The sequence below is a fragment of the Endocarpon pusillum genome (assembly GCF_000464535.1).
Source record: "Endocarpon pusillum Z07020 unplaced genomic scaffold scaffold4192, whole genome shotgun sequence".
Lineage (NCBI taxonomy): Eukaryota > Fungi > Ascomycota > Eurotiomycetes > Verrucariales > Verrucariaceae > Endocarpon > Endocarpon pusillum.
The window spans coordinates 204,177-220,540 of NW_006916399.1; the positions used below are offsets into that span (position 1 = coordinate 204,177).

The 16,364-nt window shown below is 50.0% G+C and overlaps 7 protein-coding genes across 7 annotated transcripts in view; 4 read left to right on the forward strand and 3 right to left on the reverse strand.

The window, feature by feature from the left end:
• Positions 1 to 1,032, forward strand: part of EPUS_02382 (uncharacterized protein) — a gene marked incomplete at both ends in the record, with an annotated part of 2,534 nt that extends 1,502 nt beyond the window's left edge. Inside the window, one exon of the mRNA XM_007805288.1 lies at positions 1,006 to 1,032. Within this exon, the coding sequence (XP_007803479.1) occupies positions 1,006 to 1,032 (27 nt within the window). The remainder of the gene's footprint in view (positions 1 to 1,005) is intronic.
• Positions 1,033 to 1,654: 622 nt separating this feature from the next.
• On the reverse strand, positions 1,655 to 3,449 carry EPUS_02383 (uncharacterized protein; the record flags this gene model as incomplete). Its single annotated transcript, XM_007805289.1, has 3 exons — positions 1,655 to 2,945; positions 3,007 to 3,320; positions 3,372 to 3,449. The coding sequence occupies 3 exons, from the start codon at positions 3,447 to 3,449 to the stop codon at positions 1,655 to 1,657; spliced, it is 1,683 nt and encodes a 560-aa protein (XP_007803480.1).
• Positions 3,450 to 5,523: 2,074 nt separating this feature from the next.
• Positions 5,524 to 6,422, forward strand: EPUS_02384 (GTP-binding protein gtr2; the record flags this gene model as incomplete). Its single annotated transcript, XM_007805290.1, has 2 exons — positions 5,524 to 6,200; positions 6,257 to 6,422. 2 exons carry the CDS (start codon positions 5,524 to 5,526, stop codon positions 6,420 to 6,422), a joined length of 843 nt encoding a protein of 280 aa, XP_007803481.1.
• A 559-nt stretch (positions 6,423 to 6,981) lies between these two features.
• EPUS_02385 (Deoxyribodipyrimidine photo-lyase) lies at positions 6,982 to 8,829 on the forward strand (the record flags this gene model as incomplete). Its single annotated transcript, XM_007805291.1, has 2 exons — positions 6,982 to 8,216; positions 8,271 to 8,829. 2 exons carry the CDS (start codon positions 6,982 to 6,984, stop codon positions 8,827 to 8,829), a joined length of 1,794 nt encoding a protein of 597 aa, XP_007803482.1.
• A 335-nt stretch (positions 8,830 to 9,164) lies between these two features.
• On the reverse strand, positions 9,165 to 9,862 carry EPUS_02386 (uncharacterized protein; the record flags this gene model as incomplete). The annotated part of the gene is made up of 2 exons (XM_007805292.1): positions 9,165 to 9,438; positions 9,615 to 9,862. The coding sequence occupies 2 exons, from the start codon at positions 9,860 to 9,862 to the stop codon at positions 9,165 to 9,167; spliced, it is 522 nt and encodes a 173-aa protein (XP_007803483.1).
• A 1,318-nt stretch (positions 9,863 to 11,180) lies between these two features.
• EPUS_02387 (uncharacterized protein) lies at positions 11,181 to 12,623 on the forward strand (the record flags this gene model as incomplete). Its single annotated transcript, XM_007805293.1, has 2 exons — positions 11,181 to 11,853; positions 11,917 to 12,623. The coding sequence occupies 2 exons, from the start codon at positions 11,181 to 11,183 to the stop codon at positions 12,621 to 12,623; spliced, it is 1,380 nt and encodes a 459-aa protein (XP_007803484.1).
• Positions 12,624 to 14,883: 2,260 nt separating this feature from the next.
• EPUS_02388 (uncharacterized protein) lies at positions 14,884 to 15,679 on the reverse strand (the record flags this gene model as incomplete). The annotated part of the gene is made up of 2 exons (XM_007805294.1): positions 14,884 to 15,040; positions 15,123 to 15,679. The coding sequence occupies 2 exons, from the start codon at positions 15,677 to 15,679 to the stop codon at positions 14,884 to 14,886; spliced, it is 714 nt and encodes a 237-aa protein (XP_007803485.1).
• Between the last annotated feature and the right edge of the window lie 685 nt (positions 15,680 to 16,364).

Sequence of the window (16,364 nt, forward strand, 5' to 3'; positions counted from 1 at the left end):
GGTGGAGGGGAGTTTATTGATCGATGATGTGCTGAGGAGGGGATGAAGTTTGGAAGGGTTGTGCGGGCTTGGAAATTGCGGGCTCGAGTTTTTGGAATCGGAGAAATTGTATGTGTGTGTGATAGAGAGAGAGAGATCGGGAAAGACCCATTCTCAGAGGAGAATGGAAGGATAGGAGCAGACAAGGACACGGAAATGTGGGGCGCGCAAGCAGCAGCAGCAAACAGAGTCTGCCCTGCCTCCCCAAAAATCAGGATCGGAAACCAGAAGCCAGAAGCCAGAGCGAATCAAGCGTAACCGATTCTGACGAGAATGACCCGTAACATCAGTGGTCTGCCGTACCAGGAGAATGCCTATGGGAAGAATATACATGCATAGAGAGAGAGAGACTACAAAACGTACATACATCCATACATATCTATCTACCTACCTACCTATCTATCTATCTATCTATCTATCTATCTTGATCAGCCCCCCCCCCACACACACACACACACACATAATATGCCCCTGCACCTATACCAGAAACAATTCAAGAACAACTAGGAGACGCCAAACACACGCAACCAGGATCACGGCGAGGCCAGTTCTCGATTGCTTTCTTTTTCTTTCTCTTCCTGCTTGAGAGGAGCAACGTAGTCTAGAAACTGGACCGAACGAAGCGGAATCTTACTCGCAGTGTTCGTGTTTGTGTTCAAAATGTTCCGATATGTCTCAGAATAGAAGGGAATTTATCCATTTCTTTCCTGAGAGGCTTGTGGATGTGGATGTGGATGTGGATGTGGATGTGGATGTGGATGTGGATGTGGATGGTTGCACATTGTAGTTCGTTGGTGAGATATATATATGTGTATATTTATAGGATCGGTGAGGTCCTGACTCCTTCCTTCATTTCTTCAAAGGCTGATCTTCCTTCTTCCGCCGTGGTTTCCACAGGTGGGCTACCAGGTAAAGGTTTAGAGGATCGGTGCTCAGATCCGACCATGACAGAGCTCTCCTGACTAGTTACTATACAGCGAGGGTGGTATATGACACCGGTGGGGAGGAGATATCACTTCAGCTGGCTGACTGACGCTTCATGTTTGACGATATGGAATATGGTCAGGCCAGCGGCCGCCATGGAGTCTTTATGTTGCTGGCACGATCCTTTCGTAGCGCGTCCGGTGTGTCGCTGTTCTATCCTTTTGGTCTTCGCTCGAATAAGATAAATGCGGGAATGCCGTTTGTTGGGATGCTTCGGCCAAATCTGAGACTGGTGTAATCTCACGGCAGGAATACTGGCAGAGACCAGCTCTGCTTCCATTGGTAGTTCGATTAACTTTGTAACGGTGGAAGTAGATAGATGGTGGGGCTAAGTTGTCCGAAACGTAGCGCGGTTTTCTTTTTGGTCTTCTTCCGGCAGAGACTTATCTTGAAAAGAAAGGTCTGGCTGGGCTTTGGGCAAAAAATAAGATGCGCCATTTTTTCCTGGCTCCCTTCAGAATTTTCAACGCCTTGGAGGCTCAAAGTCGACGTTGGAGATTAGGCGGAGGCAGGAACAACTTCAGTTGCGATCCCAGCAGCCACTTCAACAAATGATGGGTGACGACTTACAGAGACAGGGAGCTAAGGTCTTTGTCTGCTCCGAGGGTTTGATCGATGGTGAGATGATTTCTCATCTCAACCACACCTGCTCAAAGACACCCGCAAGCGGCTTCTGGCCTCTGATCTCCTCCATATAATGCTCACTCACATTCGTCACCATCGGACTCCATCGTCCAAACCTCGTCTTGGCCCAATCCAGACAGAAATAATGCGTGCGGAGAAACTCTGGAGGTTGCCGTCGAGACGGGTTCGATCTCCACCTCGTTTCATACAACGTGGGACCTAGCGCCAAGATTTCGAGCGCAGGTCTCGCACCTCCAACCAAGGATGGAAAGACCCACTCGATAAATTTGGAAACATACTCTCGAATCGAATAATCGCCTAGTTGGCTCAAATGCGTGCACGTGGGGAAATTCCGGATATGGATCGTCTTTAACGTTTTGAGCGTTGGTAGACTCGTCTTTCCCAGACGGACGATCTCATCGTTCCATGGAAAACCGGTGCCGAGTTCTTCTAGGTTCGGGCATAGTTGACAGATGTCTTCGATGGTGTCTTGCCAGAGCACTTGGGTGTACGCACCCGCGCCGAAGGGACGAGAGGTATCGAGACCGAGATTTTCACGCGGTTGGATGCGGCATTCGAGGACTAACGTCTTGAGGGTGACACCGTGGTTGGGAAGGAAGCTGCATGGTCGATCCAAGAACGTGGCGTTTTCGAGTAGTAAAGATAAGGTTTCGAGACCGGTGAAGGAGGAGAGGAAGCGGCTCAGAGCGGTCTTTAGTTGAGGCGACGGAGCTTCGTGTCTGAGAAGAAAGTGCTTCAATTGTGCCACCCTCTTGTTCAGGAAAGAGGACTTTTGAGCTTCGTAGAAAGTAGCGACTAAGCTATGCAACAGTTCTGCAGTCCCGCTGCATGACTCTAGAGTCAAGCGTTTCAAACCAAAAATGAAGCTCGTGGGGTTGGTGGATCCCAAGAACAAAGGCGACAGGTTTAGACCATAGAAGCAGAGCTCCTCCAATCTGTGCATTTCCTGAAATCGTACAATAGTCAACAACAACTCCAGAGGTTGAACGGTCTGTTCTTGAAGGCCAGTACGATCCAGACGGTAGCGATCAACAAGCGCTTTTTCTTGTCCCAACCTCAAGGCTTTCAGCGTACCGCGGTTGGCTTTGGCGATCCTACCAAGAGCCTTGCCTTCCATAATGGATCGACATTCAAAGACTTTCAGACTTTGCGGTAGGAGTCCGCCCGGTTTGCAGACAGCCTCGAGTTCGTACACGCGCAATTCTTGAAGTGTGGCATTTTGATGCCGGATCAATGATTGGAGAACTTCATATGGCAGAGCGGACCGGTGCAGAAAGCTGCGTAGGCATGGTAAGCCCTTGCCATCAACTGGTGAAATTAAAGGACACTTTCACGTACGAAAAGGCGTATAACTGGCTCACCGGGATACGATGGATTATACCGCAAACGTAAGCCTCGAGAGACGCCACGTCAGGGCGTAGTCTCCGATGGGATGTTGGGTTCTGTTGGTGAAGATATCCATTGCGGATTGTGAGTCGCTTGATCGACCGAATAGCGTCTGTTCGAAAAGGAGGCAGCGCTTGAATGTCCCAGCCCATACCCCTGTTCTGCGGTATACTGATATCAAAATCCTTGTACAGGGCCCGCATCGTCATAGCTTCGAAGGTGCGGCACGTCAAACACAAATTCAAAAGATCGTGACGCGCAGAAAGCTGATAGGTGTGAGTGGTAAAGTGTAGGTGTATGTAAGCCGCAACACTGACCTCATTGATAATCTGTAGTTTGAGCTCGTCCGCTAATCTGACAAGCGCAGAGGTGTGGGAACTATCATGGTATGCCATTCCTAGGCAATTGTTCGACTTGATTACAGTTGCTAGGGCAGCAGTTGTAAAGAGAGACACGAGCTCAAGAACGAAGGAAAATATAAAATGCAAAGAGAACATAAAACTTTTGTCCCAAAAAAGTTGTGTCCATCATTATGGGATCAAGCTTGGTACTGAAAGGGAGGAGTTCCATAAATATCCGACTGACGTACCTTCATTTGAGGACATGTGAAATATTCAGCCTCACAGGAATCCTGCCGTTCAGCTGCAAGGGTGCAGTGATGATTTAGACATGCGCCTAGTGATTTAGGATCCGAGCATTCGATAGGCATCCATGGTTGCAATTTAGCATATGGCTGTCTTCTTCCAGAGGATCCGAATGAAGCAGGAATTTGGTCATGGAGAAAGATTCAGAGTGAACGATGGGGGTTGGATGAATCGGCGTGATCGCCAGGAGCGCTCCTACATATGCAGTCTTGGCCTGAGATCAAATTCACGTCTGTCACTCCGTTCGCAACGATGAATTTAAGCTCGTTACCGTACTTGTCATACCAACAATGGCAGGAAGTAGATGCCACAATGATAGTGAGGCGTTTCGACTGTATACTTGGCCACGTATGTGACATAGTAAGCTCCTTGAGAGTCTCACTTACCTTGTACTGCTCTTCGATAGAATGACTCGGCAATGGAAACAACGGTCTGATGGGCCCTGGAGCCTTCAGTAGCTGGTTCTGTTCCTACAGAGTGCACATAGATATTAGTTGTTCTCCCTCCAATAGGTGCTCGTATCTAGCTATGGTAACTCAGCAGACTCGTTCTCCCGCACATGCGAAGCTCATCCCGATGTTTGCAGCTGGGAACATACGACGATAGTGCGCTTCATTCTTCATTGTAGTATTCGATCTAAAAGCATGCAATTTCCTGAATTGGTTAGATCAAACCTTTTGCCACATGCAGTTCTTGGCGGCATTGACGACGACGAGGTCTTCTCCGCGGTCGCATCCACGTCACAGATGTTGCAGATCTTGAGATCTTGAGAAGACTGATCACTTCTTAAATCGCTAAGGACAGCCACGATACAGTGATTACAGGATAGGCGTCATTTGGTATAGCTTACAGCGTGGTTGCTGAAAGGTCTTATGCAATCTATTGAAATGGCTCTGTGTCGAACGTTGCTGACTAATCAGGAATATATCACGTGACATCCGGTCCACACTCTGTAAAGAAAATTGACATGTTCGGCAGGCTGCCTAAAGATCCCTCTTCTTGGAGCGTATGAAGTCGAGGAGATGACTGATCTAGGAAATTGTGGAACAAATCTTATGCTCTCGTACAGCACAATTCTCTGAATGTAAGGCCATCGAATTTTCTACTCCTTAGAGAGCCTCGTGCACTATTGTGCATGGAAAACTGCCTTCCTAAGGTACTCGCCTGGCATAAATTAGAATAATGACATCAAAGGTCATGCCATGTCAAATGATCAGAGGGCATGAAGGACACCAACCTTATACGGGTGTTCGCAGCCTCGCTAGCGCGCCATGAGCTTTCAGACGAGGACTCTCGTAAACCAGCCAATGCCATCACACTGGCATGGGAACGTGATGGCTCGCGTGACCGATGCATGTTGTCAGTGCATTGGTCAACATCTACGAATGCCTACAGCGCGTAGGCGAGCAGCCCCACAACTTGCCTCAATTTCACACAAGTCATTCGAAGCCTGGCTGACAATTGCCTTGAATGCTGTACAGAGACCTTGGATTTCCCCTAAGAACAATTTCCCTTCAAGATGAGTGCAAATCTGCGGCAAAGCAAACCGAGGCTTCTGCTGATGGGCCAGCGTCGGTAAGGTTCCAAGGTCAGCCTGCGGCCTCAAACAGCGCTGAATTTACACAGGAGTGGGAAGTCTTCCATTACCAGTGTAGTCTTCCATAAGATGCCACCGCGAGAGACCCTATTTTTGGAATCCACTACACGTATACAGAAGGACTCTATGCAGTGAGTCATGTCCTTCAAACGAGCTTTACATCTATTTGTGCGCTTCGGAAACGTTTCTATTCTATTTCGAACTGTCCTCACAACCTACAGTTCCTTCATGGACTTTCAAGTATGGGACTTTCCTGGGCAGCTTAACTACTTCGATCCTACCTTCGACAGAACAGAAATCTTCTCTGAAATTGGGGCATTAGTATGGGTCATCGATGCTCAAGACGATTACACCGACAGCGTCACACGACTTACCGCCTCCGTTGCCAACCTCCAAGACATCTACCCCAACATCAACATCGAGGTCTTTGTGCACAAAATCGACGGCCTTAGTGACGAATATAAGTCCGACACATTTCAAGACATTAGACAGCGAATCGAGGACGAGCTAAACGATCATGGCTACAAGAATCCTCCTGTCAGCTACCATCAGACCTCAATCTACGACTATAGTATCTTCGAAGCGTTCAGCAAAGTCATTCAAAAACTAGTGCCTCCCCTTGCCACCCTGGAGAATCTTCTGAACATCCTTGTCAACAACAGCGGAATGGAGAAGGCATATCTCTTCGACACCATGAGCAAGATCTATGTTGCCAGTGACACACGCCCAATCGATATGGAAGTCTATGAGATGTGTTCAGATTATATCGACGTGATCCTCGACATCAGCGAGCTCTATTCGTACCCAAGATCGGAATCAACTAGGCTCGGTCCACAAATGGTTGAGACGGAGTCGAGTGTAACCATACATGATGGCACTATGATATATTTGAAGGAGATGAACAAGTACGACGCCGCATTGGATGACCATGTCTTGCCGGAGTATGCTGATGATATCGCAGATATTTGTGCCTGGTATCAGTGATCAAACATCCCGATGCCAAAGACAAAAAGGGATTGCTGGATTACAACGCTCACATCTTTCAAGACGCTTTGAATGAGGTTTTCGCTCGTGGCTGGGAGAAGCAAGAGAATGGGGAAGCTGCCAAGGAGCCAGCAGAGCATTAATTGTAACGAAATATCTTTGTGTATTGTCTTCTACCTACACGAGCCTGAGCTCAAGCTTGCCATCATTCAGTGGCGCGAGATATAAATTTCCAAGCTTCGTGCCTTCCGTTGATCCTGCAACCCGATAACAGCTGGTTGTTGCGGGTACAAGGTTCGATGATCAGAATTCAAGCACAAAAATACCAAAGAGGCCAGCAAGGCAGCTACAAGCACCTACCCCACTACGCGGGGTAGAGCGGCTTTTGGGCACACATCTAAGCTTTCTTGGCGATCGAGTTCCTGCATTCGATCCTGGTTGACATTCCGATCCCGAGCGCGAAAGGATTAACTTAGCCAGGGCGCCGGGTAGTGGCAATTTCATGGAGGCTGTTTCCTTCAGTGCTCGCGCTTTACGCTGACCAGATGTCGACTCATGAAAGCCTTGGTCAATGTCACTCAAGGGTATGGATCAACAGCATGGCTATGTCCTAATTGTCGGAAGCTAGGTCTCCAGTTCAGTTTTCGCATCCCAGAGCAACGATACCGCACGTACTCCTCATTGTAGCGATTTCAAGGCACCATGGCACCAACCAAACTAACTGCCGCCATGAACGGCAAGCGTAAGGCAGTCGAGGATCTGCTGACCTCGATCAAAAGAGCCAGGCCCTCTGAGAAATTCAGCGATAGATCACGGTACAAGGACTCCACGCAAGAAGAAAAACATGGGATCGTGTTACGCGAATTCTATCCTCCTGAAATGACGAATGAGCGCGCCAAACAATATGTCACAGGTGTAGTTGAACGTCCGATCAAGACACTGGAAAAAGCAATCATGGAGACGAAGGAAGATCGCGAAAATGTCAGAGTCAGGAATGCGGTTGTTCATTGGTTTAAGTGTGACCTTCGGACCAGGGATAACAAGGGTCTTCATCTGGCAAGCGAAAAAGCGAAGAGTGCGGGTGTACCGCTAATTGCGATGTACCTTGTCTCGCCGCAAGACTTCCAAGCGCATCTCACAAGCCCAGCTAGAGTTGATTTTATACTCCGATCTCTGGAGGTCTTGAAGGCAGATTTATCCGAGCTGGACATCCCTCTATATGTTGAGACCGTGGAGAAGCGCAAACAGATCCCTCACCGGATCGTGGAGTTGTGTGAGAAATGGGGCGTTAGTCACATATTTTGCAATACGGAGTACGAGGTGGATGAGTTACGGCGGGAAGCAGCGTTGACCCGGAATTGCTTGCAGAGAGGCATCGCCTTTGCCACTGTTCCGGATACTTGCGTTGTGAGTCCTGGTGAATTATCAAGTAAAGGAACTGGCAGCCAGTTTGCAGTGTATAGTCCGTGGTTCAGAGCATGGTGTGCGTACTTGAATTCGCATCAATCAGACCTCAATGAATATCCGAGGCCAGAGAAGAACCCAATTTCAGCTCGAGAATGTTTCAAAGATCTCTTCGAGTGCCCAATTCCGAGTGCTCCACCCAACAAGCAGCTGTCGGTCGAGGAGAAAAAGAGATTTCGAAGTATGTGGCCCCCTGGTGAGCATGAAGCTGCGCAAAGGCTGCAGAAGTTCATCAGCCAGAGGATCAATAAGTATTCCGAATCAAGAAACCTGCCGGCAGGGAATAGTACTGCTGTCATCAGCGTGCACCTTGCCTCTGGCACCTTGGCAGCCAGAACATGCATTGGAGAAGCGCGGAATGCTAACACGAGCAAGAGTATGGATGCTGGCAATCCCAACATCATGAGCTGGATCAGTGAGATTGCTTGGCGCGATTTCTACAAGCATGTCCTAGCTCATTGGCCATATATTTGGTAAGCATGCAACTCATAGCCAGGGTTACAAAGGATGTACTAATGTATTGTTAGCATGAGCAAGTCCTTCAAACCAGAGTACACCGATATTCATTGGGAGTACAACGCAGAACATTTCCAAGCCTGGACAGAAGGTAAAACAGGTTATCCTATCGTTGATGCAGCTATGCGGCAGTTGAACCACACTGGCTATATGCACAATCGTTGCCGGATGATCGTTGCCTCCTTTCTCTCCAAAGATCTTCTCATCGACTGGAGGATGGGGGAGCGCTATTTCATGGAGCATCTCATCGATGGCGACTTCGCCTCGAACAATGGTGGATGGGGTTTTAGCTCGAGTACGGGCGTGGATCCGCAGCCGTATTTCAGGATCTTCAACCCTCTTCTGCAGAGCGAGAAGTTTGACCTGGACGGCGCGTATATCAAGAAGTGGGTGCCCGAGCTGCGGGACCTAAAGGGAGGGAAGAATGGGCCAGTGCATGATCCATACGGGAGAAAAGCAGATAACGTGGCCGAAAAGAACGGATACCCAAGGCCAGTGGTTGAACATAAGTTTGCAAGGGATAGGGCGTTGGCTAGATATAAGGAGGGTCTGGGAAGAGCTACTGCATGACAGATATGATATGTACAGGATGTCAGTTGTGTCAGATATGAGAAGTATGTATAGTGTTTCCTATTACAGGACTAATCGAGAAACAAGCGGTCTTGATCTGAAGGGATCTATGTGCCAGGGCAATGCCTTTTGCCGCCTACAGTCCGACGACGAGAGTTACTTCTCCGGGTTTCGAGCGGTAATGGAAAGAATCTAGGTTCAGTCAGCGCCGGTCGTCATCCCTTCCATGCTACAGAATCTGTTGTGCTGTCAGCCTACTCTGACGAAGTCACCAGACCGATGACCAATGTTTGGCGGAGAACTCGCTGTTGCGCTTGACCCAAGAACCATAAAGGTCAGAGTGCCCACGGGCTTCGAGACCCATCATCAACAATACTTCCGTCAAGCTTCATTGATACAGTAGCGCCGTCGCCTTCGTCCTCGCCCTTCATCTCATCAGATTCGTCGTCGTCGTCGTTTCCCTCGTTACTCTGATGGAACCCGAGGAAGCTCTCCCTCTCCTCCGCCACAGAACCTTTGCTCCGATCGCCCAAGAACCTCGCAACGAATCGCGCCCTCTTCCAGCTTGGCCCCGGCAAACCTCCTTTGTTGTCCAAGGTCTGAGTTTGACTGATCTTGTAGTCAATGGCGAAATCTCTGGCTCTGGCACTGGCACTGGCACTGGCCCACTGAAAGCCTGACGCCCAAGCCCCCGCGGCACCAGCTTTCAGTGGCTAGGCTAACATTTGCCGTACCTGTGGGGGGTTCGCAGTCGGTACAGCAATCCCGTCCTCCTACCTGATCACCCATGAGTGTGCACGTAGGCGGAGAGTCGCTGTAGGTGTGCATCCCAAACGATCATTGCCAATTTTCGACCATCATTGATCGCATGCTCCCCCCCCAGCCACTTTCCGACATGTGTATTGCCCGCATGCTCTCTTGAGCGCGCCGCTTCCTTGGTTGCGAACCACATACCCCCGGTGCCAGTAGGGATACGGACGGCTAAGATGATCGAGTGTGCGGGGCTTGAGCCTGGGGGCGACGGGAAGGTCATCATTCTTACTGTGATGTGAAATCTCTAGCCTAGAGACATATCGAAAGAAAGAATTTGGGCCGAAGTATCGGTTCTTAGATACTCGTAATACTGGTCTGATGACCGCGATTCTGAGCATGGATTGTCTATATAAGTGTATCATGTTGAGGCAATGCAATTGATTTTGCAAGGTTCTAGGATAAAGATGCGATATGTGATATCTTTTGCTGGAACTTTACTTGATTCCTGAATTGGCCGCTTCCTGTAGTTGGTCATGACGGATTCTTAACACGGATATGGTCCTGAACGCAAGCCTCAGACTGGTCAATTCTTTTTGCTTCGCACTTTCTCCCTGAGGGGAATGAACGGGATTTGAATGGCTTCAAATTGTTATCACAAAAAGAAAATGGAGGAAATTGATTTGTTGTTTTTATGGGTGCAAGGATGGTGCTTGTGTAGTATGGTTGAATAAGTTCCCAGCAATTACCCCTATCCATACCTGTGGTCGACGCTTGGTATGTATTATCCTTACGGAGCTATACTTGACGTTATCAAGCTCCTCGGCTCCCTTTGGATGCAGCCTTCATCGGTTCCTTATTTGAGCCCTGTACTATTCCCCTGCCCACCTCAAGGGCAAACCATTGCTTTGGTGTCATCGGGACTCGGTAAGCCCCTGGACTGAGAGATTTCCTGTCTTTCAACAGACACTGAGCGATTTTACTACTACCTTAGGTGCTTGTGAAGATGGGTTGGTTTATGCATGAGCTTCAGGCTCTTACAATCGCACGAGTTAGACAATTATCAGACCGTATAAGCGCCCATTAGCCAGCTTCTCCCCCGCGCTATCCCTACGTTCCGCCTGCAATTTCATTGGTAAAATCTCTAACTAATTACTGCCAATTTCGCAGCTAATTTCGCAGTACCGTAACAGCCATTTTGTACCACTTGCTTCCTACGCACTCTCTGCAGAAACGTCAAACAAGTGTATATATGAGACACATTTAATCTTATATAGTTAGGCTCCAGTTCTAAAGACCCTGGTGGCCGGACCCGTCGCTTGTCTGGCTCAGCCCGGGCCCCCCTCCACCCACCTTCAATGAATATGCCCGAGTCCTTGTGATCAGCCTGCTCGTGTTCGAGATCTAAATTCAACTCAAGGTAGGATACGCCGCCTCGCTTACACTGCATATAGTAGCTAGGGAACTTGTGTCGCCGTAGTAGTATATGAAAGGGCTTTGGCCCTGCTTCTTATGTCCTTCAACCTTCCCTTCATCCTGCCAATGCCTTCGTCTTGATAGTATTCCAGTACCATTTTGTAATTCTGTACCTCTCACGAAAGATGGTCGGCTTCGAGCTCCTGTCTGCAGCGTTCCTGCTCTCCTTTGCTTGTGCCCAGATCTTGGTCCCGCCAGGCAACGTCTCATCCGGATACGTGGAGCCATCCGGGCCTCAGGCGCTGTCCTTCAGCGTATCTGACAATGCTCGACAAATCAGCTGGTTCTTCACGCCCAACGGCTTCGCTGTAGTGGAGGGCGACATCATTTACGGAACGATCGAGGACTTCAACCGGGCAGTGATCAACATCACCTACAACTCGGAAAGTGACCTCAACACCGCCGGCACCAGCGCCAACACCACCGCGCCCGCGCGCCGCAGGAGCATCATCCCGCCAGCGCCTCATGCCGTCAAACGCGCCAACTCCGTGTTCCCGGGATCCTCTGCGCTCTGGCCTGATGGGAATATCCTCTATCGCTATGCTGATCAAGAGACCGAGGACGCGCTGTCGTTGTACACGGACGCCGCCGCCAACGCCTGGCAGGAGGCCGTGCCTTGCCTCAATTTTACCAAGTTGCCCAACGGTGTCGGCGGCTCGGACCCGATCGTGACGGTCTACGCCAATGTTCCAAACCAGGGATACTGCTTGGCATCGCTGGGATTCAGCCCTTTCGGTACAATCATGTCGCTGGACACGGGCGGTGGTTGCGGCGTTCCAGAGTTGATCCACGAATGGGGTGAGTTCCATATACTACACCCTTCTCCCCTCCTTCGAGCTCTTGCTGACAGTCCCCGATCAGGACACATCCTGGGCTTGTACCACGAGCAGAAGAGGCCGGACAGCTTCGCCAAGAACCCGTTCCAATGCCAGAACCTCATCGACTATCCCTTTGGAATACTCACGGCGGAGGCCGACGCCAACTGCTGTGGCAAGGAGCCCAACTACGGCTGCTGTGGTTGGGCCTGCCAATTCACCCCCCAATTCGACCTTTACAACGTTCAGGACCCCGTCAACGGCGAGTACGACCTCGACAGCATCATGCTCTACCGCAATGACGCCTTCGCCAAGCCTGGCACGCTCACCCTCCTCAACGGGCCCAACACGTTCATTAATCCGCAGCAGCTCTCCGCCGGCGACATCAACCGCATCAAGGCACTCTACGGCTGCCCGCCCGACAAACCCCAGCCGCCCAAGTGTCCGAAGGGCTGCGACCCGACGAATTACCAGAACAAATGCAGCTTTCCCACGGCGCCCGTGTGCATCTACCCGTCACCGAGCACTCCAAATCCGAGGGCGGCATGCGCGTGCCGTGCGGGATACAAGGCCACGACATCGGGCATTCCAGACAACGACACCACCAAGCAGTGGCGCCTGCCGGCACCGGAGGGGAATTTCCGCGTCTGGGTGGCTGAGGACGTCGCGTGCGACACGCTGTGCGATAAGCCGTCGGGCACTGAGAGCTGTCGCGAGGTCGCGGAGTTGCCGGCGGAATGCTTGCGCAATTGAAGACCAGCCCGCAGTTCGATCAGGCCGGCACATCGTAAGGTCGAGTCATAGACTTTATGCGAACGGTCAGTTTGCATTGAGGCGCAAAGGACATCGCTCACAAGCCTGCGCGTCCTGAAACTTGTTTTCTTGGTGTTCTTAACACGCTCTTCCATGATAACTATCTCCGCGCGTTTTGTACGTAGAATTTCTCTTTTTGCCAGCTTTGGTAATCGATCTCTTTTCAACAGTAAATCTTAGACCTTACGGCTCTTCTTGCCACTCTAGATATTGTGTGGTGTTTCAATCTGTACGTCGAAACATGCTTATGCGTTTTTCCCGGCTTCATAGACAGGAGCACAAGCCCATCTAACTCGGACTGATTCCTTCTCACAGCCGCACGTATCGTGAGGAGCAAAGAGCGGTCCACTTAAAGCAATCCAGTAATGTTTCATCTTGAATCCTTGGATTTTGGCGGTGAGGGGCTTAGATTGTCACATGTGAGTCGACAATTAGCCGATTGAGGGCAATGTCAGATTCCAGCTCATCCTCATAACGATGGCCACCCAAGCTCGAAACCACCCGACACCACCATGTATCTCTTGCCATCCGGCGTGCCGCCGTGAATTTCCAGTCTAGTCACCCAGTCAGAATACCGTCTTCGTCGAAATTAATGTCGTGTTCCCTAAAATCACCATGCGGGAAGATAACATGGTGAGTTGTATTCTCTATACGTTTTGCCAAGGCCAGAGTTTCTTCATGTTTCCCCTCCGAGGCAAACAAATGAGATGAAGCCGGTTTTAGGAGGTGGCTGTGAAGCGCCGCCTCATTTTCGAATGGACCCATAAGCATATTTCAGAACTCACGAGCTTCTGATGGAAGTGTTGACTGGAGAGCAAGCCCGCTGACCATACGGGCTATCCCACACACGCATGGCGTCCCGGCACTTTGGGAGCTCGCCGGGCTAGTCATCTTCCAAATCCTTTAGGAACGGCACATCGATATTCATCAGCCCAGTCCCGGGTAACCATGTCATGAACATTGAGACAGGCCCGACGAATAATTCCCCCGGCGCCATATGTTCGCCAATCGACAAGACTTTGGGAGCCGAACATTTCCGCCGCTCGCTCCATCTGCATGGCCATGGCCTCCTCAATGTTCGTACGATTGTGCCATTTTCAAAATGAGCCCAAAAGGTAGTTGAATGAGCTGCCCGTCGAATGCGATTTGGAGCCAGTGGCTGTAGAGCCTAGATAGATTGTATAGGAAGCAGTGAACGTACCCCCAAAACCGAACGAAGAGTTGGCCGTGGGGTTTGGGAATTGGTGGAGGTATGCTGAAAACAAAAGTACACATTCGGTGCATGCCAGTAAAAGTCTAGAAGCAAAATATGAGGGTTCCACCATAAGTACAACATGAGAGACTGGGGTAAACTCGTTGGGCCATTGAGCTTTATTCTAATGAGCCAATGTGGTTGAAGTAGAATCCCAGTGTCAGGGTCTCAGCCCTATCCCTAAGAGGCAGGCCTGCCGAGGACGGCATTCTGCTAATTTACGTGCACCCTCCCTTCCCGGAGGACATGATGTAACTACTGGCTCATAGTGAAGTAACTACCAGGGATGTTGGTAGGGCCTCTTCTCTTGACCGTAGATGATGCCCACCTAACTAGGGGGTTTCAGGAATTGGTTTACTGTTGTACACCCACACACCTGCGGTAGTAATCTAATCGCCGTCGTACTTCGTATAGCCAGCGTTGTACCAGCATCTATCATTCTGTCAAGCAAAGCCTTACAACAATTATACACAAATTCAAGTGATATGTCTCAGTGTATGGAAGACGTGAAAGCAACTATACACAGACTCGAGTGATGTTGATGTACAAAAGATGAAGTTGAAGTCAAAACGGTTAAAAAGTTGGAAATCTTGTTTGATGTTCCTTGTCAAGCTTCGATAGCATTACCACCATACTACTTAAGTACTAAACCGCGGAAACACTATTCTTACCACGTAGTAAGGGAGGATTACCCCTTCAGTGACAAAGGGAATAGGAAGGGTTATATGGGAAACAGATATGGGAGTGAAAACAGCGTTACAGTTATCAAGATCCGGTACCTTCTTGATAACAAGTAGTGAAAGCGTGCAATATTATTGTTGCTATTTGAAATCGCCACCGGCCGCGATGATCATGCAATACAATGTTGGGGCTGCAAATCTGCGACTGTTACCTCAATCTGTCCCCGGAGAGGTCTAGACATAAACCACGTTCCCGAACGAAGCCATCCTATGTTGTACGAGTATGAACTCCTCCGCCATGCACATACCCGTCCTTGGCCTCAACCTCCTGTGAGTGCTTAAGCCTAGCCTCCTCATCGAGCCTATGTTGCTCATGGCGACGGTCGCGGACTTCGTGGAAAGCGGCGGTGATAGCGTGGAGGATTCTATGCGGCGCAGACGAGGTTAACAAGGTGGTTATTCAGAGCTACGTTGTTCGCGGAGCGCAAGCAAGAACCGGGAACTTACGTGCTGATAATGGACAAGATGAATGTGCCCCACGGCAGGTTGCAGCTGCTGTCCCGCGCGTTCGCCACCTCACCCGTCACTATGTTGTCGTCCCTTACATTCCGGTTCGAATAGCAGCGCCTTGGACCCGCGCTTCCGCCGTTCGGGCTCGTAATGACTGCCACAGCGATGAAAGCACCCACGAACGCAAGATCCAACAGCACGAACAGCCAGCGCAGCCCTTTCGACGCTCCACCTTTCTTGAGCAACGACATGAGCATAGCGATGAGGGTGTAGAGGACAGCAGCAGCGAGGATGCCTTCAACGGCGCCATGCGATCTGGAGATGCCGCGTTGTGCCTTGAGGCTGTTGACCAAACGGTACACTTTGTAAACACGTGAGGAGAAGATGCCGAGAGAGATGGTGGCGGAGAGGAATTGGAGGATGCGCGTGAGGCGGAGGAGCCAGCGGTAGAGGGCCGTGTGCTTGAGCGATTCGGGGACGAAGCGCGTGAGGAGGCCAGTGTCACCGGCCGTGGTGGTGGCAGAGGTAACACCGTTGGTGTTACGGCGGGCCATGTCGAGTTCTTTGTGCTTGAGCAATTCAGGTAGGTTGAGGTGGGAAGAAGCAGTTAAGGAGTGAGATGTGAAGCTGGAAAAGTCGGGTGCGAATATTGGTAGATCTGAAGACAGTCGTGATAAGTGGGCCGCAATATATAGCTTCACGAAAATCGGCGGACATTTTGGAAAAGTGAAAATCAAGCAATAGTACAGCACCCACGTCACTATGACCCGCCGCCGTCATCGTAGCACAACCGAAGGCAATCTTCGAGAGCAAGAACACATGTCTCACAAATCAAGGCAGTGACGTTTGCCCTGTGAAATTGGCTTACTACATATTTAGGAGCGATCTGCAGCATCGCGGGTCGTCGGTGCTGACGTTTTGCCAGCGCGATGCCTGGTTTCCGAACAGTTGAGTCTTACTTAGCAGTTTTGCCAGCGGAGCGGAACGGACCTTCTTTATCAGATCATTCCCTGTTGCTCCTCTGTTTTGCTCAAACAGCTACAGAAAGCCATATAAGGATCCAGATACCATAACGCTTATATTAATGTGTAACGGAGCTTCTTCTAACTGTTTAGATGTCAATTTTACGTCATGAGAATCATTTTTGACTGATGTCAGACGCTATGAGCGCCTATTGGTTGGACTTTCTACGCGAAACCCTTACGTTTCGCCTGCTTTTGATTGGTCAATTTCTACTGC